Here is a 26,397-nt window from a genome sequence, read left to right on the forward strand (position 1 = left end):
ACAATTTTAGCAAAAATGCAAGGTACTTGAAACAAAGGCAAAGCCACAAACATTTTTGACAATTTTGAAAAAAAAATACAATTTTGTAAAATGTTGACACAAAAAAAAAAAGATTTTAGCAATTCAGGTAAGCAGTCAGCATACCAAAATTTTGCAAATTAAATCATAATTAGTAATTCAGGGGGGAAAATTAAGATTTTTTTTACAATTTTAACTAAAAAATAAAACATTTCAACTCAGGAATGTCGAAAAAAAATAATATAATTTTAGCAGAAAAGCAAGGCTTTTGAACGAAAGCAAAACCACAAAACTTTTTGGCAATTTTGCCCAAAAATTTGTGCAACCCTTAATCGGCGAACCTCTAGCCTAAGATGCTATACATAGCTCACAAAATAAAATCAATAAAAAACACAACTTTGTAAAATTTTGGTCAAAAAAAGATTTTTGCAATTCAGGCAAACATATTAAAATTTTGCAAATTAAATCAAAATTGCTAATTCAAGCAAAAAAGTTTGGCAAAATACACGACTTCGGGCACAAGCAAAAAATACCAAAGCTCGTTACAGAAAAAAATAGGATTTTTAGAAATTTTGAAATAAAACGAAAACATAACACAGGCCAAAAAGCAGAATTTTTACAGCTTAGGTAAAACCCCAAAACTTTTTAGAAATTTAAACAAAAAAAAAACGATTTTTTTTACTTACAATTTTGGCACAAAAAAACAAGATTTTAGTAATTCAGCTTAAAATATCTACCAATTTTTTAAATATTTAGAAAAACAACAAATTTAAAAAAAAATAAATCTGGCACCAACGCAAAACATTACAATTTTAAAACAGAAAAAATTGAATTTTGGCAATTTTAATCGAAAAAAAAACGAAACAAAAAATTGAGAAATTTAGGGAAAAACTATTTTGAAGCAATAGCAAAAAAACAAAACTTTTGAGCAAATTTTATCAAAGATACACAACTTTTCACAATTTCAGACATTAAAAAAAACAAATTTTTTCGCGGTTCCGGCAAAAAATCAATACTTTGTAGATTTTACAAAAAAAAAAAAAAAAAAAATTGCATAGATCAAAACAAAGTATTACTTTCTTATAGAAAACCAAAAACAAAAAACCAAAAACCAAAATATTGCAATCATGACGAAAAACAAAGCTTTTTATCAATCATGTCAAATTGACAAGACTTTTTTACAATTTTGGCGAAAAGTAAGGTTTCTGGCTAATTTTGGCAAAAAACTAAAATTCTTGGGATTTTGAAGAAAAAAAATCCTGAATTTTTGCAAATACATAAGCAAAAAGGAAAACAAAAATAAGTAAAATAGAATAAGCAAGCTGAACTGCTGAACTCCCTTCACAATGGGAAATGGTATCGCTTACCAAATGCATAGCAGAACTACGCGGAGGGTGTGGTTCCATTAATAACTGGGACGGAGTTTGGCCAAAATTTCTGATTTGATTTTCAATCGCCTGAAATCACATAAGATGATAGTTTTCAATACGGTATTCGAAATACGAGCGCTGAAAAATTCGTATTGCAAAATGAATAGGTAATTACTTCACGCATGACTGGGTCGGAAATGCCATCGATGTCGATACTTCCTTCATAGGTCAGATAGTAAAACACATTGGTGGCACGAATCGCTTCAGGTCCTGTCACATTAGACAATATTTTTCAAAATCAAAATAATAATAAAAATAACGAAATCGTACGATCGGATCTATACCTCTCTGTTTGTATCCAAATATGAGATCAATCCACTGATGCAACTGACACGAGACAAATTCCGATTCCAAAGCCTGTCGTAAAAGATAGACGATCATTAAAGTAATTTTTCAACATAGCTAAGCTACCATCAAGCACTGATGCAGACCAACTTACCATTCGATTGATGCGTACGAATTGTTCGGGAGACGAAGCCCAGGGTGGAAGTTCAACACTGCCGACTGAAGTTCCATCTTCTTGTTCACCTAGCTCGAAACTATTCTCGTTGATCAGCATTTCCGGTAAGAAAAACAACTCCGGTATTAATTCCTGCGCAAATGAAACGATGGTTAATTAAAAATGATAGAATATATTTTTTCAACACGTAACGTTCCGAAAAATGAACAGTCAGGTTACCTTCACATCAGAAGTATCCCGTTGACAATTCTTCCACGATAAATTGATCGAAGAAAACAGTCGATTCGGATGATCGAATTTACCCCCTTGTAACGCCAAGAACATGGTGGTAAATGGTTCCTGCGAAAATAAACGCCATCGTCGTTATTCCAAAATCCATCCATAGAGTTAGGCTAAAGTAAAAGTACAATATAATTTTATTTCGACTTACGATACGAATGAGCCAATTCAGCACAAAAGCAGCTGTTGAATAATGGGTACCGTAATGGAACGGAGGTATACTCTCGTGATCCCACGTAGTGTATCTATCTTCGAAGTAAGCTCTTCGGGTCGGATTCAGTGCGCCGATAGGCTAGAATAGCAAATAGTATGATAACGTTGACAACTGACATAGTTGACGACAGAAGAAGCGCTTTTGCAATTTAATCATACCTTGGATAAATCTCGATAATTGGACGGAGACGTAAGATCCAACTCTTTCGTTTCGTAATTGGTAAGTACCCAAGGAAATACCGGATATTGATTCAAATCATTGTAACTTCGACCTATAAAAATACAACGAAAGCATTAGAAGTATCATTTTAAAATCAATCCAGACTACAAGTACGAACAAACAGCATCTCAAACAATAAAACCCCACGTATTGGATTGAAATTTTGCCTTGTTATAATCAAGCAGCTAATTTGATATGTGGTAATGATGAAAAAGTTGCATACTCTGCTTCAACGCAGGCGCAAGCAAAAAAACCTCGTTGAATTTTCACCGATCAGTGAAAACTAAAAACTTTCATTTTTACTTACAATTAGAAATCAGAAATTAATACGTATTCTTCCCATCAAAAATTGAGAAACTGGTGGAATAAGGGTAAAGGGGAAGGGGGGATTGAATTCACGGAAATTATTTCATTTCATCAGCTTTCACTTGAGACAGACATTTGTTGAAAAAATTCTGACGGTTTGATTGTTGCCTATCGTTTTATTCAACAGATCAGATACATCGTGCTCATTTCCAAAGCTACAGAAAAATTGCCCCAAAAATGAATCCATCAGATCTGAATATTTAAACCAAAATTTTTTAAAAATTGGGATGTGATGAAAAAAAAATTGAAGGAAGAAAGCAGAGGCGGACCAATTTAATAGCATAGGAGCCCATCTTTTTGTTCAACCCCACCCAATCACTATCAAAAAAAAAAAAAAAAAAAAAAAGTAGCATACTGATTGTTGCTAATTTGAAAAATTAGAATTCGAATCCCTTAAGTATTATAAGCTTATTTTCAGCTTTTAATTTTATTTTCAAAATTTTCAGTTCCATTACCAATACGTTTTCAACCAAATGTTCAGAATTTTCTATTTTATTTTCGGGATTTTGATTCCATTTTCAGTTATTAGATTTTCAATTTCAATTTTTTATTTCATTTTCAGTTTTGAAAACTAACTTTCAAAATTTCAAGTTTCAACTTTAAATCCATTTTCAGGATTTTGAATTTCAATTTCCAGTTTTTAATTTCATTTTCAGAATTTACAAATTAGTTTTCGGATTTTGCTTTCAGGTTCAAAAATTTCATTCAAAGTTCTCCAATTTTAATTTCAATTTTTCATTTCATTTTCAGCTTTTAATTTTATTTCTAGTTTGTGATGTAAAATTTTCAGAATTTATAATAAGTTGATTTTCGGTTCTTGAAGTTTTTTTTCCAACTTCATTATTACTTTTCAAATTAAGGTCAATGACCTTGGAAGGCCGGAAAGTCCTTAAAAGCAAGAGGACCTCACGAAACCAGACGGTCTTCAGAAGCCAAGCAGTCAGGTCAATGATCTTAGAAGGCCGACAGGAAGCCAGACACTCTTGAGATACCAGCCAAACGGGTCAATGACCTTAGGAGGCCAGACAGGAAAATAGACAGCCTTGAGAACACAGACAGCAAACAGACAGACAGACCGACTAACCTGAGAAGCTAAACATACGGGTCAATGACCTTAAGAAGCTAGACACTGTATCAGACGGAGGGGTCAATGACCTTAGACGTCTTTCAAAATCCATACAGGCAGGTCAATGACCTTAAGAAGACCGATAAGCTGACACGCGATCTTAGGAAGACGTGCAGACGGGTCAATGACCTCTACATGCTAGACAAGCCCATTCAGTTTTTCATTACTTTTTCAGAATTTTCAAATTTATTTCCTCTTTAATTTCCAATTCGAGTTTTTGGACTATATTTTTACAGTTTTTGATTTTACTTTCAGTTTTTAGTTTCATTTTAAATTTAATTTCCTGGATTAGCTTTCGAATCCGTTTTGGAGAATTTTCCATTCAATTCTCTGTTTTCAAGTTGTTGATCAAAATTTTCCATTTCTTTAGCCATTATTAGGTATCGATTTCAATCAAAATTTCAATTTCATTCTCAGAGTTTTCTGTTTCACTTTCAGCTTTTGAATTCGTTTTGAGAGTTTTCAAATTTCATTGATTGTATTTCACTTTGATGATCAGAATATTCAGTTTCATTTCCAGTTTTCAATTTCACTATTGACTTTATCTTCAACACAGATTTCGATTTATGGTTCAATTTTTCATTCAGTTTTCAGAAAGTTCAAGTACCTACATTTCCAGCTCTTAAAAATTTGTTTTCAGAGCTTACAAGGGAACCTCTTGAGGTGTCCGCATCCGATTTGAACGGGACCGCGATTTTTGGAAAGAGCATGTTCTAAAACCACCAAATCCAAATTTTCAGCTGCCCACGTTGATTTTTAGATTTTTGGCGAATTTTTGAAAATCCAAAATCGACTATTTTGGTGATTTATGCTTTTTTTTAAAAAGTACGTACTTGATCAGTAAAAATGTTCAAAATAAGTCCTAAAACTGATATTAACCTTCCAAATCCAAATTTCGCCATTTCCAGCCATTCTGGAGCCTCCAGTGCGATTTTTCAATTTCTCCAGAATTTTTAATTTGCTCCAGAAGGCGTGAATATGAAGTTGGGGGAGCTAAAAATCGAGTTATGTGTTACACTCGACCTGTTTAACGAATTTATCCACATTTGAGCCGATTCTGGAGCGGACACCTCAAGAGTGGTTTTTTGACCAGCTTTTTTCATGATAAAAATATCCAAAAATTAAAGGAGGCCCAAGAAAGGCAGGAAATGGCGAAATTTGCCCTCGTGGGGTTAGTTCATGACAAAATACTGTGTTTCGCGCAAATTTCAAAAATTTCCTCGCAAACGAGAAATTTTTGATTTTTGAATGTTTTTATTTATGAAAAAAGCTGGTCAAAAAACCACTCTTGAGGTGTCCGCTCCAGAATCGGCTCAAATGTGGATAAATTCATCGTTAAACAGTTCGAGTGTAAACACACAACTCGATTTTTAGCTCCCCCAACTTCATATTCACGCCTTCTGGAGCAAATTCAAAATTCTGGAGAAATTGAAAAATCGCACTGGAGGCTCCAGAATGGCTGGAAATGGCGAAATTTGGATTTGGAAGGTTAATATCAGTTTTAGGACTTATTTTGAACATTTTTACTGATCAAGTACGTACTTTTTTTTAAAAAAGGATAAATCACCAAAATAGTCGATTTTGGATTTTCAAAAATTCGCCAAAAATCGAAAAATGAACTTGGGCAGCTGAAAATTTGAATTTGGGGGTTTTAGAACATGCTCTTTCCAAAAATCGCGGTCCCGTTCAAATCGGTGGCGGACACCTCAAGAGGTTCCCTTGTTGGGTACATTTTTTTTTTCAATTTCATCACCAATTTCAATATTTATTTTTTGATTTCATTGTCTGTCACTACTGTGCACAATTTTGACTATTTTTTTTTTCAAATTCGACTCTTGAATCATCTTTCCTTGCCATTTACCTTTCTCAAAATAGAGAGTGATTCAGGTAACACGTAGGGTTGGAATTTTCAAATTTTTATGGCTGATTTGGAATCTTACTTATAATTTATAAATTTATATCACACTCTTTGAATAAGTGATGTATCAACTCCACATCAAAAAATAAATTCCTGTCTATTATAATTCTGTCAAAAACTATAATTTTGTATAAAATATTGACCCTCCTAAATGTTCAAAAAATCGTTATTAGGTACATAATTTTTGCAGCCGGATTTCGGAAATTGCACTCATTGAAAACTTGAGCATTCGAATGTACCTAATTCTCCAATGTCACCAAAAGTTCGTCTCCCTAATACGAGTACGTAATATATAAAAAAACGTAAGTAGGTGTCACGAGCTCAAATTGACTCCTCATTTCAAATTTAGACGTCTTATAAATTTACGACGACCGGAACAAATGCTATAAGAACACATTTTAAAAAACTATAGCAGAAAAAAAAACTACTCGCACACAGCAACGTGTGAACTCATTATCGTTAAAGAAGAAAGTACCGAATAGGTACCACATCGTGTGTACTCGTACTCGTATATGTGTATTCGTTTATCAAAATGTTATTTTAAGGAACGCGTAAGTCGCAAAGATGAAGCGGCAGAAGGGCCGCCGCGTCTCTAAACATCATTCCGACCAACATAAAGAATTACGATGACAGCTAATCTAATTGGTGCTGTCACTGAATGCGACCAAAATTTATCTGCGATGACAGTGATGCACAGCTCTTAAATTTTAAACATCCTTTCTCCCTCTTTCTCTATCTTTTCGCTATACTCGTACGAATTAATTTTTTTCCACCGTTGCTTTTTTCCCCCTTCTTCTTCCTCCAAATAAGAAATAGCCTCGGGAGGTTTTAAGTTGACGAAATTCCGATCGTTTTCGGTACAATTTTAGATAACTGAAGAATCTACGCATCGAAGACCATGCTCACCTTAGCAGCAATGGTGGCATTGGTGACCAGCAACGATGAAGGCAGGAAATCGTAAAATATACGAGTATATTAAGCAAGCAGAAAGTTCATTACATATAAGTACATATACTTAGTAGGGGGAAAAGAAAGTGAAAAAAATGAAACACAGAAACCTAGTGGGGAAAAAATGAAAAAGGTACAGTACATAGGTAGGTCTAGGTACATATTATTAAGGCGGAAATCGCAATGGATGGCGTTACCAGGGACCGTAACGAGCAGAAATAATTACTCGTACGCGAAGCTGTGACTCGATTCGGCCAGCCTCGTCTCAAGTAGTTGAGTACACATATATATACCCACCATTACCATTACCAACCAATGTCTTAAGGTGGAGTTGGTGTAATGTGTACTCGTACTACTCGTAGTCGTTACACATACACACCTGTCGTTGACGCGTAAAATGTTGTTGAACGAGAATACATTAAGTTTTCACGAAACACCTCGCGAGAACATTAAACAAACTAAAAGGCTGTTTTCTTTGCTTGTTTTACCAAATCATTAACTTAAATTAGTTGTCTTCGTCACATAAGCCACCCGCAATAACAAATTAGTTTTTTCAACGCCGATGCCGATAATGAATTCAAACCTTTCAGCATACTTGCGCAGATACACAGACACAGACATACCGTACCCTTCGGCACCGCCTCCCCATAATACTGCTTGCGCACGTAGCACTCGTCAGCAACGCTGATTGATGGATTAATTTAATGAATTAATTACTTATTCAATTAGGACGTAATATCGGCGCAACGTTACGACTGCAGTTTAAATCAACCTCGCTCGACTGTGTCGTTTGCTCGTTCGGAATGCACATGGAATCCCTAAGTACACCTTGAAACCTACCAATAATGAGGAGGAGACATATCTCAAAATTAAAGGCAAAAGGAAACATTCGTCACGATAATTTTCCAATAATTGTTAATTCATTTGCCCTAGAGATGGACTGGGCTAATCTCAACCATCTTGAGATGTCACACTCCGATTTGAACGGGACCGCGATTTTTGGAAAGAGCATAGTCTAAAACCCCACAAACCAAATTTTCAGCTGCTCAAGTTCATTTTTCGATTTTTGACGAATTTTTGAAAATTTAAAATTGACTGCATTTTTGGCAATTTATGTTTTTTTTCAAAAGTACGTACTTGATCAGTAAAAATGGTGAAAATAAGTCCCAAAACTAATATTAATTACCCAAATCCAAATTTTACCATTTCCAGCCATTCTGGAGCCTCCAGTGCGATTTTTCAATTTCTCCAGAATTTTGAATTTACTCCAGAAGGCGTGAATATCAAGTGGGGCAGCTAAAAATCGAGTTGTATATTACACTCGAACTGTTTAACGAGTTTATCCACATTTGAAACGATTTTGAGAGTGACACCTCAAAAGTGGTTTTTTGACCAGCTTTTTTCAAAATTAAAAAATCAAAAAAATCAAAAGATAACCGTTTGTGAGGAAATTTTTGAAATTTGCGCGAATCGGTATATTTGTCCGTAAATAACCCCCCAAATCCAAAATTTTCAATTTCCAGCCATTCTGGAGCCTCCAGCGCGACTTTCAATTTCTCCAGAATTTTGAATTTGCTTCAGAAGGCGTAAATACGAAGTTCGGCAGCTAAAAATCGAGTTGTATATATTACACTCGAACTGTTTAACGAGTTTATCCACATTTGAAACGATTTTGAGAGTGACACCTCAAAAGTGGCTTTTTGACCAGCTTTTTTCAAAATTAAAAAATCCAAAAAATCAAAAGATAACCGTTTGTGAGGAAATTTTTGAAATTTGCGCGAATCGGTATATTTGTCCGTAAATAACCCCCCAAATCCAAAATTTTCAATTTCCAGCCATTCTGGAGCCTCCAGCGCGACTTTCAATTTCTCCAGAATTTTGAATTTGCTTCAGAAGGCGTAAATACGAAGTTCGGCAGCTAAAAATCGAGTTGTATATATTACACTCGACCTGTTTAACGAGTTTATCCACAATTGAGCCGATTTTGCGAGTGACACCTCAAGAGTGGTTTTTTGAGGTGTCACTCTCGCTTCAAAACGGCTGGAAATGGTAGAGTTTGCGCTCCGGGGGTTGTTCTTGAAGAAATACAGCGATTCGCACAAATTTCAAAAATTTCCTCATCCCAAAAGGTTATTTTTTGATTTTTTTGATTTTTAATTTTGAAAAAAAGCTGGTCAAAAACCCACTCTTTAGGTGTCACCCCCGAAATCCGCTCAAATGTAAATAAACTCGTTATTAAACAGGTCGAGTATAATACACAACTCGATTTTTAACTGCCCAACTTCATATTCACGCCTTCTGGAGCAAATTCAAAATTCTGAAGAAATTGAAAAATCACGCTGGAGGCTCCAGAATTGCTGGAAATGGTGAAATTTGGATATGGGTAATTAATATTAGTTTTGGGACTTATTTTGACCATTTTTATTGATCAAGTACGTACTTTGAAAAAAAAAGCATAAATCGCTAAAAACAGTTAATTTTGAATTTTCAAAAATTCGCCAAAAATCGAAAAATGAACTTGGGCAGCTGAAAATTTGGTTTTGGGGGTTTTAGAGTATGCTCTTTCCAAAAATTGCGGTCCCGTTCAAATCTGGGTATGGCACCTCAAGAGGTTCCCTTGTCAGGCCAAAAATGAGAAAAAAATCAAAATTTTACCAAATTGATCTAGAAAGCTGAAATTTGAAATATACACTATTTTCAACCTGCTGAATCGACTGAAAACGGTTTCAAACTGTTTTGAGCAGTTCTGGAGCCTCCAGCAGATTTTTCAATCTTGAAAATTTCGTCAAATGCAGTTGGAAACTCGAAATTCACGCAGCACTCCAACTTCAACTTAAAAACAAGCTATCAAGTCGACGTCAGGTAGATTTAAAGTCGTTTTGAAGCCTCCAGCAACTTTTTGGAAATTACTGTAGTCTCCAGTGAATTTTTGAAACTTGCAATTTCTACAAAATATCATCAAATGGAGTTGAAAAGCCGAAAGTCATTTTACATTTTTTGAAAGTTTTTCATTTCTGAATAAATCCTTAAATAACTTCATTTTTAATATAAAAAAATTACTCGCCAAGTCCCTCAAACGAAATGTTAGTTCGTTAACATAAAGTCCCCCACACAATTGAATGAAAACAAAAAATTTCAAATGCTTCATTTCTGCAGCGAAATTTCGCTATACGAGTAATGATAAATTAAGAATCTTCTTTTCAAAAAAAAAAAAAAAAAAAAAACTCCCCCGGCTCACTAAATAATATTATTCCTCCTAACGGAGCCCTCCACTCAGGGTTCAGAATCGAAAAAACGTTTTAAAAAAACATGAAATTGAAACGTTTTTTACAAAATATCAGTTGATGTACCTGATTTCTCAAAAAATATTATTCCCTTGTACCTTTCCTCTCAAAGCAAACTCTGAAAAAATTGTTTAGATACTTAAATTTTTTTAAAATACAAAGAGTAAGTGTAAAATTTTCACGTATTTCAATTTTTTTCAGCTTTTCTGATTTTGGAGTATTCAAAATGAATAAAGACACCATAAGTAACGTTGTTTGGAAGACGAGGAAATTTTTTTTTGAAAATGTGGTTATTTAGAGAAATTTGTACATAAGAATGAAAAATTGTTTCTTTTCCTGATTTTTATTTCAACTTTGCGGGGCTGTTCACAAAGAAAGGGAGCAACATTGCTTGGAAGATTTTGAAATGTTTTTTTTTCCCCTAAAGAAACGTGAATCAATTAAGTAAATAGAAATCACAGAAATTCGATTTTTTTTTCAAATTCTAGGAAGAACTTGTTTAATTTAATTTTGAAATTTTTCCAAACTGTGGCGGGGGCACCTTTGTTTAGGGGTGCCAATATTCTTTGGAGGACCAGGTGAAGTTTGTTCTCGAAAAGAGAGTTATTTAGAAAAATTCTGACGCAAAAATAAAGAATTACTTATCAACATGAATGTTTTTTAATCGATTTTTCAACTGGGAGGGGGGTGGAGGGTGGAGGGGCTCTTGGAATCACTTTTTTGGTCCTGAAAAAAAAATGAAAGGAATTAATTTTCTTAATGAAATTCAAACAACACCAAAAAATAAAATACCTCTACCGCTTGGCGCAGGTTGGAGATCCCCCCTCCCAATATTCAATTTCAAATTAAATTTCTCCTAACTTACCCAACAAAATAATATTAAGATCCCAATAAGAATAATAATTCTTCAAGGAAGAAGTAAGAACAAAAATTCCAACTTGATCCCGTACAAATAATACATTAACTTTTTCGTTGTCAGTTTTAACTTTTAAAGAGGATTAAAAAATTTCTCTTCGCAGGTGCAGCATGAAAATAACTGGTAGCTGTATTTTTTTTATTTTATTTTTTTCAAGTTGGCAATTAAAGTATTATAAGAGGATAAAGAGGTAAATTATCGATGTAAATGAAGCTCGAGAGCATAAAAATTTTATATCAGGATGGCGCTGCGGTAAGGGTAAAGGGGGAAGAATTTTGAAAAAACACCATACGGTGTCCACTAATAACGTGCCCACATTCTCGACGTCAAAACGAGATGGCTTGTGGCCAGCATTTATACATATACGATCGGCGTACTTTAATAAGCAGCAGCAGCCCATACTATGTATGCGTAGATGCGCGTGGTTAGATTCGTTGATTATTTTTCAACCGGACCGTTACCTACATTGTATAAGTATAATTATACTTAGTACATACCTACATAATGAAATGAAACAAATGCCTCTAATAGAACTTCTGCGTATAGAACTCAGATTCCGTACCTACGATCATTAATAAAGACAACCGTGGCAAGGAGGAAGGTATAGAGAAGGGACACAAAACACGGAAATTTTTTTAGAGGTGCTTTTCATTTTTTTTTTCTCTCGACTATCATTTGGCGAAACATTGATTTACGGGCAGCTCCGCAATCGTTTCTCATATAAATGTGGCGACGTATGTGCTAAAAAAAAGAAGAAAAAAACGAGAAAAAAAAGAATAAACACAGCCGAGCAGAGGGAGTAAGACAAAGAGAGCAAGATGGGAGAGGAAACACATTCGTATAGCTATTAGAGAAGACGATTTCAATGTTTAGGAAATGCTTTAAGGAGGTTTTCAGCTATTAGTGGCAAGTCTGGTCTTGATTTATGGTTGTATAATTGGTTGCAAGCGTGCTGAGTTGAGAAAGCAGCAGCGAAAAAATAGATACTTCATCATTAACGCAGGTCCGCCTTTAGCATAACCGTACCCCTTCCGGTTTCTTAAGGACAGATTTACCCGTTTGGCGTTTACACGGTACAAGGCACCCACTTCTACTTGGGTACGAGTACGAGTAGGTATGCAGTTTGCAGTATGCACCAAGCCAACTGTAGGTAATGAGTAGATATTCAGACCATATGCATTTTTATACATACAATCTAAGACCTAAACGAATAAAATGTCATTCGTCAGTTTCACTCTGTACCTCACCTACCGAACATGGGAAAAACAACGAATATACCGACAAAGCATTTTTAAAATTTAATTTGGATGGTAAAAAATTGAAAAGGGAAAATTCACAGACGAAAGGGAGGAATTCCAAGTTCAAAGGGCTGACTGAAATTACTCGTAAGAACCGTTCACCCCCCCCCCTATCCGCCATCATTTCCAAAAAGCTATCATTTTCTTACCTGCGATGGTGTTCAGAAACATTAAGTACTCAAAATTGGAGATCTCTCTACGTTGCCATTTCTGCGTCATATTTGAACTACGCATCAGTTGTCGAGGAGACATCATGGACGCTCGCCTAAATCATACAATACAGATAAGAAAAATATTCGTTCATCGGAGATCGTAATTATTAATCAATGCGAAGATAAGTTACTCACCTAGTTTGTGGAATTCCATACTTGATGCCAACCCCAACACGAGGTAACGCTTTGATCACTCTTTTCACCGTATTTTGATCGCTGAATGCAAACATAATTGACGCTGAAACAAAAAAAAATTCCAATAGTTTAGTGAAAAACGAACGCAAAAGCAAGCAGATAAAAATCTACATATGTATTTCATTACACTATAGGTAACTGAATGCTCATTTTGAAAACACGAGTACTTAGTGAATACTCGTATAAGGATGGCAATAGAGAGATTTTGCGAATGCATAATATTCAAGTTGACCAAGCTGTTAACATCTAAATAAATATGTTTGCTACTGCGGTACCGAAGGGGGTAATTGAAGTGCGGCGACGGCAGCGCCAGCGCTGGTACCGAAACTCAATTACATCGGATTACACAGATCTAGTGAAGTGCAGCGACGAGCACAGAAAGGACATAGAGAGAGGGGAAGACGCATTAAGGGTCGAATTCGAATACATTCGTAGTAGAGAAGGGTGCCAGCGAATGTTTTGCTTCTTTAATGAATGAGTTTGCACGTCCCTCAACAGTTGAACCTTTAAAATCAAATTATCATTGATCTGCTTCGCTCGTATACTCGGCCACGGGAGATGACGCGCATTAGAGGCGCCCTAGCTGTACCATTTTCCAACACCCACAACCACCATGCGCGCAAAATCGCATACTTCTGCCCTTTGTTGCTTCGCAATTCGCATCGCATTTTGGTTTTAGATTCTCACTCGTAGTTACTCGTCTTCTTTTGACTGAGATTTCCTAAAACTGAGGGCGTTTTATGCTGGTGCTGGTGTGTTTTGACGAAACACAGTGCAATTTGTAGTCCAGGAAAATTGGCATTCGATTGGAAAAATTGAGGTACAAGAATTGACCTAGCGGATGCCCTTAAAAATGAATGTCGATCGCCTCGCAGGTATTGTGTTGAATTGGTGTACCACCCCCTCCCTCCGTCACTCATAAAATCATAATTTCCATTACATGAGTGAAAAAAGCAAAAAAAATCTGAACCTGTTTTGAATTTCTCATAAAAAATTGGGACTTCTAAACTATTTTTAGAAAACGGTAATTTTGAATCTCTTTCTAAAAAACTAGAAATTTTTCAAACTGATAAAAATTGAAATTTTTCAAATTTTAGGAAAAAAAATAAAAACTTTTCTGAAATCTAGACAAAAATTGAGACTTCTTAAAATAATTTGACAAAATCTCACGACAATTGGAAAATTGAGACATTTTTGAATTACTTACTGGAAAAAATTAGGACTTTGTTCCAAATGTTGGCTAAAAAATCATGACCTTTTTCATTTTCTGATAAAAATGATGACTTATTCATTAAAATTCTGAAAAAAATCAGAAGTTTTTGAATCCCTCGCTTGAAAATCAAAATTTTCTCAAGCTGGTAAACATTAGAACTTCTTTGAATTTTTGGCAAAAAGATCATGATTTTTCAGATCTTTGGCTAGAAAAAGGAAACTTTTTCGAATTTTTGGCAAAAATCAGGACTTCTTTGAAATCCTAAAAAAATCAGATTTTCTAAAATCATGCAAAAACAAAGATTCGGAAAGATTTGAAAAGTAAAATTTTTTTGGCCAAAATCAAGATTTTAAAAAATTTTGATTTTTGGCCAAAAAAATCGGGACTTGCTTGCAATTTTGACAAGAAAGAACAACTTTTTATGCTTGGTAAATTTTCCCAAAAAAATACATTTTGATGGGTACTTCGATGAATATTTTTAGAGTTTTAACGTTCAAACGTCTCTTTTAGACTTATCACTGAAACACTGTTTGATTGGCACAGGAAATGGATATATGTGCTTACAAGGGAACCTCTTGAGGTGTCCGCCTCCGATTTGAACGGGACCGCGATTTTTGGAAAGAGCATGTTCTAAAACCCCCAAATCCAAATTTTCAGCTGCCCAAGTTCATTTTTCGATTTTTGGCGAATTTTTGAAAATCCAAAATTGACTATTTTCAATTTTGGTGATTTATGCTTTTTTTTAAAAAGTAGGTACTTGATCAGTAAAGATGTTCAAAATAAGTCTTCAAACTGATATTAACCCCCCCAAATCCAAATTTCGCCATTTCCAGCCATTCTGGAGGCTCCAGCGCGATTTTTCAATTTCTCCAGAATTTTCAATTTCGTGCAGAAGGCGTGAATATGAAGTTGGGCAGCTAAAAATCGAGTTTTGTGTTATACTTGAACTGTTTCAACGAATTTATTCACATTTGAGCCAATTCTGGAGCGGACACCTCAAGAGTGGGTTTTTGACCAGTTTTTTTTTCACTTAATAAAAATATCCAAAAATTAAAGGGAGGCCAAAAGAAAGGCTGGAAATGGCGAAATTCGCCCTCGTGGGGTTAGTTCATGACAAAATACTGCAATTCGCGCAAATTTCAAAAATTTTCTCGTAAACGAAAAATTTTTGATTTTTGAATATTTTTATTTTGAAAAAAAAGCTGGTCGAAAAACCACTCTGGAGATGTCCGCTCCAGAATCGGCTCAAATGTGGATAAATTCGTTAAACAGGTCGAGTATAACACACTACTCGATTTTTAGCTGCCCAACTTCTTATTCACGCCTTCTGGAGCAAATTGAAAATTCTGGAGAAATTGAAAAATCGCACTGGAGGCTCCAGAATGGCTGGAAATGGCGAAATTTGGATTTGGGGGGTTAATATCAGTTTGAAGACTTATTTTGAACATTTTTACTGATCAAGTACCTACTTTTTTAAAAAAAGCATAATTCACCAAAATTGAAAATAGTCAATTTTGGATTTTCAAAAATTCGCCAAAAATCGAAAAATGAACTTGGGCAGCTGAAAATTTGGATTTGGGGGTTTTAGAACATGCTCTTTCCAAAAATCGCGGTCCCGTTCAAATCAGAGGCGGACACCTCAAGAGGTTCCCTTGTTAGTAAGAAAGCAGTTTAACAGCGTTTTCCAAAGGTTCAAATTTTTCAGCCTCCTCACCTTCTCCACTTACTTACTCACTCACTCCCTATCCCACACATTCAGGAGTCCGCGAATAACTCATTCTACGATAAATTTCAATATAAATATCAACGAACTGACGTACTTTTTCTATAGCAGTGATATTAAAATATGATGTGACCAAAAATCAATGAACCCCTTTTGACTAATTTTCCTGAACCACTGGTCCAAACGACGAGTTCGTTCCACAGCCCATAAATTTGAAGTTCTAACGAGAAAGGTATGTTCTCTCGACCTCCCGAATGCCAGAGATCGTCAGATAGATGAAATTTGACAATTTTCAGAAATACTATTCAGCGAAAAAAAAATTGAAAATTTGCATTAAAATGGCGATAAATTATTCTCGACGGTTGCTTGAAAATTTGCAAATTCGTAGAGCGATTCGAATACTCGAGCCGAGCGAGCATTTGAAACAGACGAGTAGGTATTCTTGGAAATCAAACAGCTCGTTAGATACTCGTAGCAATGCCAATGGCACTGGCAACTGATCTTGTGAGACCGCGAGCCGCGGTGTGTTTGTAAACGTTGTTAATTCGATTATAAAACTATTTAGCGGTTAGTTTTTTTTTTCATTTCTTTTAATTTTTAGTTGTCGTGTCCTTTATGCTCGCTCGTACAAGTACCTATTTAGTATACCTGAATCTACACCTTAGTATACTCGTATACTCGTATTTGTTTAACGCGTCGGATTAGATAGAGAAGAACTGTTAAAAACTTTAAATTGAGATATAGAATGTTGTTAGCCAGTTAAAATAATGTTTCCTTTATAGACCTGTTCTACAACGTTGATTTAATCTGCTTTTCTTTATATTTTACTCCGGTACTTCGGCCGGCTCCTGCCTTCTCCTTTCTTATACGAGTACGAGTATTATACATCGCGTTAATATTTTTAATAAATGACGAACTAACCAAATTGAATTTAAAAAAAAAAATTAACGAGCGCGGTAAAAAAAAGAATACAAATAAAAAGTTGACGAAAACGAAAAATCGAACCGCAGGTATTTCTTTTTCGTCGCGTGCTATTTACAAATGTCACTTATGTGTATCTGTATACGAGTACGTATCCGCTATATCTTTACATGCAGGATACCTACATTTTATTTTGGTAACATATAAGGTACAGGTTTATAGGTTCAGGTACTGTATATTGTACTCGTATAAGACGTTGACAGGGGATACATCTCGTAGATACAGATAACAATTTATTTATTGACTCGAAAAGGCATTTAAGGTTGTAATCATCGATGATCGATTAGATTAATGATGTATTAGGATTCAACAGTATTTACATTAACCCTATCCCTAGACTCGTGTTTTTAAAAAAATGATTGTATAATCTGATTCCGAATGAATTTTAGGGTTAGCTGAATTTTCTTCTCTAACGTTTCATTAAAAGAGATCACACACACACTCACTATACATCTCCGAATTTGTGAAAAAACGTTTTGAAAACTCGCATCTTTGACCCCCTGACCGTGAGGTTTTTCGTTATTAAAAATGCAAAATTTAACAATTTTTTCCAGCTATTTTTGAGTCCAAAAAACAGCAAATTTCCAGTAGAAGAAAGCGCCGTGGCGACAATCTGACACCTAAAATGAATTCGCCGTCCTAAAAAACCCCCCGAACCAGATTATCAGCTCAATTGGTGACAAAAAGTTTTTTTCCCCAAAAAAATGTATGAACGTACCCCTTTGGATTTTTTTGATTTTTTTGATTTTCAAAAAAATCCTGTAAAGTGTCGTTTTCGACTAATTTGAGCAAGCCGAGTACGAATCCGATGTCCATTTTTGTCCAGGGACGCTGCTTCAGTGAGAAATTGCGAATATTTCACCGAATACGAATCCGATCGCAAAACAAACGTCATTTTTGGAAACAGCGTGCTAAAATTAGTCAGAAAACGACATTAAAATTGCGAAATCCGACAAATTTTTTTCAAGTCAATTTTGATGTCAAAAAGTGCCATTTTTGAGGGAATGGAGCCATGTGATGAAAATATGACGCCGGCAATGAATTCGCCGTCCCAATAAACCCCCTCAACCCGATTTTCAGCTCGATTGGCGACAAAAAGTTTTTTTTTTCCAAAAAAATGTATGAACATACCCCTTCGGATTTTTTGGATTTTTTCGATTTTCAAAAAAGTCGAATAAAGTGTAGTTTCCGACTAATTCGAGCAAGCCGAGTCCGAATCTGGTGTCCATTTTTGTCGAGGAACGCGGCTTCAGCGAGAAATTGCAACTGTTTTGCAAAATATGAGTCCGATCCCAAAACGAAGGTCATATTCGAAATCAGCCCTATCGAATTACAGGGTGTCTACCAAAATTTAATTTTCAAAAATAGCGACTTTTCGCGACCTTTTTTCGCGACTTTTTTTCAGTACCCCCCCCCCCCCCTTTCTAACGAAAAAATAAAACAAGCCCGAGCGAAGCGAGGGCAAAAGCTTTTGAAAATTTGACTTTTGAAAAGTAAAAAAACCCGTTTTTCTTCCATCACGGGCCCTTTTTTTGTCGGACCCTCCAGAATGAGCGAGTACGGGGTAAACTCTCCTCTTTTCCCCCTCTCGACGGTCCTGCTCCTCCAGCAATCTAACAATAATTTTCAAAAGATTACAATAGGTATTTATAAAAATACACATACATGGCCTGTACGAACCGAGCCAACTGAGGGCAAAAGCACTGGTAAAACGAAAACTCACAATTCTCCAGAAATGAAAAAATATCATTTTTGATGTGAGAAGTCAATTTTTCTATCATCAAGACTCAACTTTTGGCCAAAGAAAATGAAATAATATGCCCGAGCGAAGCGAGGGCGAAAGCTTTTGAAATTTTGAATTTTTATGATTATTTAAAATGCTAATTCGGCAGTAGCATTAACATTGAATAATAATACGAAAAGTTTTAAAAAATTAAAATCGGGACAATTTATAGCGACTTTTTGGTATTTTTGGCGAAAATCTCGACCTTTTCGCGACTTTAGCGACCTATTTTCAAAATCGCGACTTTTCGCGACTTTTAACGCTATAGCGACCTGGTAGACACCCTGAATTAGTCAGAAAACGTCATTAAAAATGCAAAATTCTACAACTTTTTTCAGGTTATTTTTGAGCTCAAAAAAAGGCCGTTTGCGATGGAATGGTGCACTCTGGTGAAAATCTGACGCTGGAAATGAATTCGCCATCCCAAAAAACCCCCCTAACCCAATTTTCAACTCGATTGGCGACAAAAAGGTATTTTTCCAAAAAAAATGTATGAACGTACCCCTTTTGAATCATGATGTCCATTTTTGTCGAGGGATGCTGCTTCAGTGAGAAATTGCGAATATTTCGCCGAATTCGAGTCCGATCGCAAAACAAACGTCATTTTTGAATTCAGCGTGCTTAAATTAGTCAGAAAACGACATTAAAATTGCGAAATTTGACAACTTTTTTTCAAGCCATTTTTGATTTGAAAAAATGGCGTTTCCGAGAGAATGGAGAGCTCTGGTGAAAATCTGACACCGGGAATGAATTCTCCGTCCCCAAAAACCCCCCGAACCAGATTCTCAGCTCGATTGGTGACAAAAAGTTTTTTTGACCAAAAAAATGTATGAACGTACCCCTTTGGATTTTTTGGATTTTTTTGATTTTCAAAAAAATCCAGTAAAGTGTCGTTTTCGACTAATTTGAGCAAGCCGAGTCCGAATCTGGTGTCCATTTGTATCGTGGGATGCTGCTTCAGCGAGAAATTGCGACTGTTTTGCAAAATACGAGTCCGATCCCAAAACGAAGGTCATATTTGAAATTAAACCCTATCGAATTAGTCAGAAAACGTCATTAAAAAGGGAACTGTTTGTTTCGCCGCGGACGTTTCGCCGCCGCCGAAAAAAGGTCATTTATGAAAAAGCGATCGTTTCGCCGCCACAGTGAAATATTACGTAATGATAAAAAAATGAAATTATGTTTGATAAAATTATAAGTAGATATGTAATTAGAAAATTATTCACATTTATGACATTGGGTGATGAGCCCCCCAAACAATTTTTTTTCGGGTTCTGGGTTTCGGAGCTTGGGATTTCAATCAAAAATTTATTAGGTCTTGGGCTTGGATTGGGGCCCAGGAAACTTTGGGTTTGGGTTTCAGGGCTCAGTGTCCAGGGCTTGAATGAAGTGTTCAGGGCTATTCCGGGGGTTTTCAGGGCTTGAAATTGAGGGGTTCCTTGGAAAAGGGGCCTTAGTCATTTTTTTTTCATTTACAATTTTGAATGTATGAAAAATTATTTTTTATATTAATTTCACCATATTCAGTGATATATTGAACTGTCTTCCATGAGAAAAAAACGTAAAACGAATTGGAAAATGTTAGCTTGTAATAAAATTTTACAAGTCCATTTCAACTTATAAAAATCAATGAAAAAAATAAAAAATTGACCAAGGGCCCTTTTCCATGGAACCACTCAATTTCAAGCCCTGAAAAGCCCCGGAAAGCCCTGAACAATTAATTGAAGCCCTGGACCCTGAAAGACCTGGACTACTGCCTTCATCACAGAACATCTCTCATTCAGCACATACTTATCTACTTCTCATTCAGTTCATTTCATGTATGAACAGGTGTGTATTTTGTAATACATCACCGTGGCGGCGAAATGAACGCCTTTTTCAAAAATGACCTTTTTTCGGCGGCGGCGAAACGTCAGCGGCGAAATGTCCGCGGCGAAACAAATGGTACCCCATTAAAAATGCAAAATTCCACAACGTTTTTTGGCCGATTTTGAACAAAAAAAACGATTTCCAATTCTTAGAAGAGAGGGTGGGTTCTTTTTTAAACTTTTTAGCTAGAAAATGGTGTAAAAAAATTTGAAAAAAGTTCTATGGTTCTGTCTCCAACACGTTTCGTATGGTGGTAACTATAGGTGGGTTGGGTGAAATTTTTTTAGCTGTAAAATTCTTTTTTGGTCTCTCAAAGATACCCTGTGAATATTTTCAAAATCCGAGCCAAGGGCCAATTATTCACCAATCTTAACCGGGAGTAGACATCCTTTCTATTTTATTCTCTTCTTTTAGGATTTCGTTTTTTTGGTCTCAGTCTGAGAATTTCAAACACCGAAAACGCATTAAAAACGTACAAAAATACTACATACTTATCTATAACCAAAAAAATAATTAAAAATCATCAACATTTTGCAACAAAAAAATCCACAAAACGTCGTATGCTATTTTTGCTGCATTTTTTTCAATGTTTTCTGGAATTTCATCAATTTTTGGTAATTTTGAAATAATAATTTCTAATCAAATTGCAACCGCAAGGGGTGCCAGAAATTAATGATTTTCATCTGGGATCTCGATATCCTGTCTGAAAATTTCGCCAATTATGTAGTGAAATCGTAGGAAATTCAATACCATTAAAACCTCCTCTTTAGCCTCAACACTCCCTTTAAGGTGTTTGAGCACTAGTGCAAAAAGTTCAATAGCCATTCGATTTATGAAATATTTACAATGAAACAACTAAAAGAATAGACAAACTTTGAGCAACGATGAAGGAATGGAAAGAGAAGGGAAGGGACAGGGACAGGGAGTAGAACAGAACAGAACAGCCCTCATCTGGCGCAGTTTAATTTCTTTACAGCATCATTATTATAGCGATAGCGGTACATTGGGCGAAGATAAATTCGATCAAATTTTTGTAGACGATGCGACGCTCAACCCTCTTCGAACTTAACGAAATGGAAATATTTCCGGTTCGTCGCGTACGCTTACGCTTTTCTCTCGCTAACGACAACCAAACGCGACGATATAGCCTACTCGTACGACTGCGAGACTAACTCGCTAAAAATACAATCCGCTACCAGCACGTGTCTTGGGCGAATTCGAAAATACATAAATATAGGCTGCTACTAACGTACGTAATAAAATAAAAAATGGGAAAAAAATTCGACTGCGCCAATACGACAGTTTCACCAGCACCGATAAAGTATATCGCGACCGCAGCTCGTATAATCGTCGAACAGACTCTATTATACAAGTACCAACCTATAAAGAAAATAAAGAAATGGCTGCAACGTGTTTACATAATTTTTTACTCCTAATTACAAACCCTTTTATGTGGAGCACCTTTTGGCTGTCAAATAGCCTTTGCCAGTCGTAAATTTCCATCTTACGTGTAGGTACCAATGAAACGGAGTATAGACGTGAAGAATGAGCAGGGCTCGGACGTGTAGATTTTAGATTATATTATATAGGTACCTATGGTACTTAAATTTTCACCTTAATTTTGACGGGAAGTTATATTTAATCATTGAAAGAAAAAAAAACGGTACCTCTATCTGTGTAATTTGGTGTATCCACTATACATATGTGCATCGTGTGACGAAACTTATTGCCTTGCCAGTCATTATGTACATTTATTATACTCGTATATACGACTACGAGTATACAGACGCGTCAACTATCGAAGAGCACCTATTCGATATTTGTAGTACATGCAGTCGTTTAAAATTCGTTCGCATCGCATAAAACACTAGATTTCCCGACGCAGCGCAGGTTAATTTTATTAATTGAGAAAGTACGAGTATCGAGCCCGCACACGTATCCGAGCCATAAATTAGCGCAACAGCTCGATTAATAAACGCCGAAAAAAAATCCTACCGGTTCGCGAGTATGTACATAAACGTACTGCGCGAAGATGGGCAGAAAAATTAACACCAGTAATTAAAAACCGCCTATAGCGGCAGCACGCCGCTCGTTTTTTGCTCGCTCGTCAAAAAGGCCAAACTATGCAATAAAAATCTCGTTTTAATGTCGATCGATCGTCGTTTTTCTTCGCTTTTTTTTGTTTCGAAATACTCGTGTATCGCGTTTTTTACTCGTACTCGTACTCGTACTCGTACTCGTACCTGCGACTGGCATAGATATGGCTCCTCCGGTGACTATAAATATGACAGTCGTCGGAAGCACCGCGTCGAGTCAGGCTGCTGTGCCTCTGCCTGGAACCCTGGATATGCTTCGGCAGAGGCAGACGAGCGCGAGCGTCGTAAACGCGAACGAATCGTTTAATTGAAATAATTTATTAACGGCGACTGCGGCGACGGCGACGGCGGCGGCGCGTCGATGATTCATTTTACACTCGTAAAACAGTACGATATGCATTTCATATTCATATTCATACCATATCAAATGCATCAGTTCAGAGCTGACTATTCGTTGATCCAAGAGAGGAAATCGCGATCCTTGTGTATCAAGGGGACAGGCGAGGTGTGCTCGAGCATTAAATTACCTACAAATGTACTCGTACACACACAACTAATGGCACGCGTTCTAATTTACTCGTAAGACGACGAAAGCCACCAGAGGAAGGGGATTCGATACTCTAAATTAAAATTTTATCCGCATAGGAGTACATTGATGACCGCTGACCACCACAATTTCATAGGCTTAAGCACACCACAAACAACTAATCATTATACAGCTTCGAGGTACGTTTAAATGAGCAAAGAAGCAGCTATGGACGCCATGCTGCCGGTGGCTATTAGTTTAATCAAATAGATTCAGGTATAGAGATCAACTGATGTCACCCGGCTATCATCGTGCGTCAAATATTCAAATTATCCGCGTAGTACAGATGAAAACACTGGTATACAGGCATCAATTTAAGTCCGCTGCGGCATTCTTAAGATGTTTATATTTTGTATTAATACTCGCCCAAGTCCGCTTATTTGTGGGTATTAGCTATACCTACCTACCGCACAAACATCTGCGGATGATTATCGTGAAATCATTTTTGAGGAGTGTTCATCGCCGATTTCGATGAAAGTTGTGTTTCTGGAGTGGTAGGTGTTCTTGTGGAAATTACACAAGTTTTGAACTCCAAGTTGAGTCAAAAAATTTAGAATGGAAATAGCCTTAAGGTTGCTGAACAAGAAATTGACGTCCAAGTTGCAGCTGGGTCATTCCACGTCAATTTAATCAAGAAGTGGTAGGGGGTTCGGTGATTTTTTTGAAATTTTTCCTGTGGAAAGACTTTTTGAAGGGATGACCAATGGCGCATATCGCAGCCCTCTAGCCCATTTTTAAAGGCAGCCGGGGGGTGTCAAAGTTTTCAGTGAACTTGAAATATCATCCATTTCAGCAGAAGATTACTTAATAACCGTGATACCTATCAAAAAGGAACTTTTTCCCATAGTTAAGGGTTTTGAAACGCTTTTTGGTGATATCATAAAAATCAGTGTTGCCACTTTTTTTCGTACAAAAAATTAGCTCAAAAAGTTTCGAAACGTAGTTTTCACATCATTCCGACTCTCAAAAATTCTGAAACAAATATATTATGGGAAACTTTTCATGCTGAACAACATAATCAAAATTCGAAAAAAATCAATTTTCAATTTCATACATCAAAAAAGTTTAAATTTATTTAGTTGTCTTATTTTGACCTCTTCCTGACGTATTTCATGAAAAAGTTGATAAAAATTACACTAACAACAAAAATAAATAAAAATTCGTTCATTTTTTGAATTTTGATTTTTTTGTGAGGAGTTCATTTCATTGAATGAAAGGGATTTTTCAACTTTTTCAACAGATACGTAAAAATAGGGGTCAAATGGGTCAACTTCGCCTATCAAAACTTTTTTTCATGTTTTAAATCAAAAAATCGCATTTTGTTCGCAAACTTCCAATTTTTTAAAATCAACTTTGCAACACGTTACCATCCCAATTTTTTACTTTGTTGTTCAGCATGAAAAGTTGTCCATAATATATTTTTTCAGAATTTTTGAGAGTCGAAACGATGTGAAAACTACGTTTCAAAACTTTTCGAACTAATTTTTTGTACGAAAAAAAGTGACAACGCTGATTTTTATGATATCACCAAAAATCCTTTCAAAACCCCTAACTATGGGAAAATGTTCCATTTTGGTAGGTATCGCGGTTTTTCGAGTAATCCACTGCTGAAATGGATGATATTTTTGGTTCACTGAAAACTTTGACACCCCCTGGCTGCCTTTAAAAATGGGCTAGAGGGCTGCGATTTGCGCCATTGGTCATCCCTTCGGCAGGCCTTTTCACAGGAAAAATTTTAAAAAAATCGCCGGACCCCCCCCCTTCCACTTCTTGGTCCAATTGACGTGGAATGACCCAGCTCGGTTCGCCAACGCTCCAAAAGAACCTCTAATTCGGACTAGGTGACTACGAATTAGTCGAAAACGACCTTTTACTCGATTTTTTTTTGAAATCAAAAAAATCCAAAAAATGCAAAGGGGTTAGTTCATGCGTTTTTTTGGTCGCGAATCGAATCGAAGCTAAACAAAAAAAAACTTCAAACTGCGATTGCTCCGAAATTGTCAGTGGTGCAGGCTGAATAGATTTATTCGCCAAAATGTAAACCTCAAATCTTGGTATTTTTTTCAAATGGGTCAGGATCAAAAATTTGAAAAATCAACTCTAGGTACGCCACATGAGATTGCAAACTTTGGTCAACATGTTGAAGAATGAGAATTTTTCACGTGGAAACACGTTTTTCGCACGAGGGAGAGGCAAGGAGGGATGGGTGAAATTTTTTCAGCACCAAAATTCTTTTTTGGTCTCCCAAAGATACACACTGATGTGAATATTTTCAGAGCCAAAGGCAGACTCATCAATGTTAACCAAGGGTACCTAGTACCTACCCTTTCCAAGCTGAATTGAAAAAATATCAAAAGAAAGGTCTGACTTCCAGGAAATTTTTTTAAAAAAAAGTTGGGCTTTCACAGGAAAAGTTTATAAGGGGGGGGGGGAGGGAGAATCAGGTTGAACATTTCTTCATTTTCAGGGTGTCTAACGAAATTCTGATACAAAACATCGTGACTTTTTCAAGACCTATTTTTCTCATTTTTACCGCATGAAAATACCTACCCCTCCAGCCCCCTCCCCCCAACCCAAAAATTAAATCACCTGAGACGACGAGGAATTTTTTTTTTAAATTTATAGGCAAGTGCGTATTCTAGTTTATCCATTTTTATGATTTTTTTTGGAAAATTTTCAATTTTTTTTTTCATTTTATGAGCTTTTTAAAAACTTTTTAAGTATGTGTTTCGAGAAAAATTCATGACTTTTCATGACTTTCATGACTTTAATGACTATTTATTAAACACCCTAATTTTCAATGAGAGCTTAGAAAATTTTAAAAAAACAATTCAACACACTAAAAGGCAAAAAAATTTTGAATTCGACTAAAAAAAAAATGATCGTTTTTTTACAATGTTTTGCAATTTTAACAATTTACATTCGAAGGTTTGGCAAAAAGCAAGCTTTTTCTACAATTTTAACAAAAAATCTAGAACTTTTTTTGGACAATTTATAGGGCATTTCAACAATTTTGACAAAAGTAGATATTTTGGCATGTTTTGACGAAAAACGGGGTTTTCTGTAATTTTGACAAAAGTTAGGACTTATTTTGGCAATTTTGATATAAAATCAAAAATTTTGACAAAAATTAGGATTATTTGGCAACTTTGGTATAAAATTAGACGTTTTAAAAACTTTTGCAAGAAGTAGATTTTTTTTGTAATTTTTGAAAGAAAAACAGGGCTTTCTTCGGCAATTTTGGCATGCCATATACCTACGTA

General features: G+C 35.8%; 1 protein-coding gene across 12 annotated transcripts in view; it reads right to left on the reverse strand.

Annotated features, from left to right (window-relative positions):
• rg (rugose) overlaps positions 1-26,397 on the reverse strand; it is a 179,152-nt gene that overhangs the window by 3,153 nt on the left and 149,602 nt on the right. For all 12 annotated transcript variants that reach the window (XM_065353646.1, XM_065353652.1, XM_065353655.1 and 9 more), the window contains 9 exons: positions 12,824-12,926; positions 12,626-12,741; positions 2,560-2,672; positions 2,339-2,479; positions 2,128-2,247; positions 1,888-2,040; positions 1,733-1,805; positions 1,564-1,658; positions 1,386-1,475 (listed from right to left, as the gene is read on the reverse strand). In XM_065353646.1, the coding sequence (XP_065209718.1) occupies positions 1,386-1,475; positions 1,564-1,658; positions 1,733-1,805; positions 1,888-2,040; positions 2,128-2,247; positions 2,339-2,479; positions 2,560-2,672; positions 12,626-12,741; positions 12,824-12,926 (1,004 nt within the window). The remainder of the gene's footprint in view (positions 1-1,385; positions 1,476-1,563; positions 1,659-1,732; positions 1,806-1,887; positions 2,041-2,127; positions 2,248-2,338; positions 2,480-2,559; positions 2,673-12,625; positions 12,742-12,823; positions 12,927-26,397) is intronic.

The sequence above is a fragment of the Planococcus citri genome, chromosome 2 (genome assembly GCF_950023065.1).
Source record: "Planococcus citri chromosome 2, ihPlaCitr1.1, whole genome shotgun sequence".
NCBI classification, from domain to species: Eukaryota; Metazoa; Arthropoda; class Insecta; order Hemiptera; family Pseudococcidae; genus Planococcus; species Planococcus citri.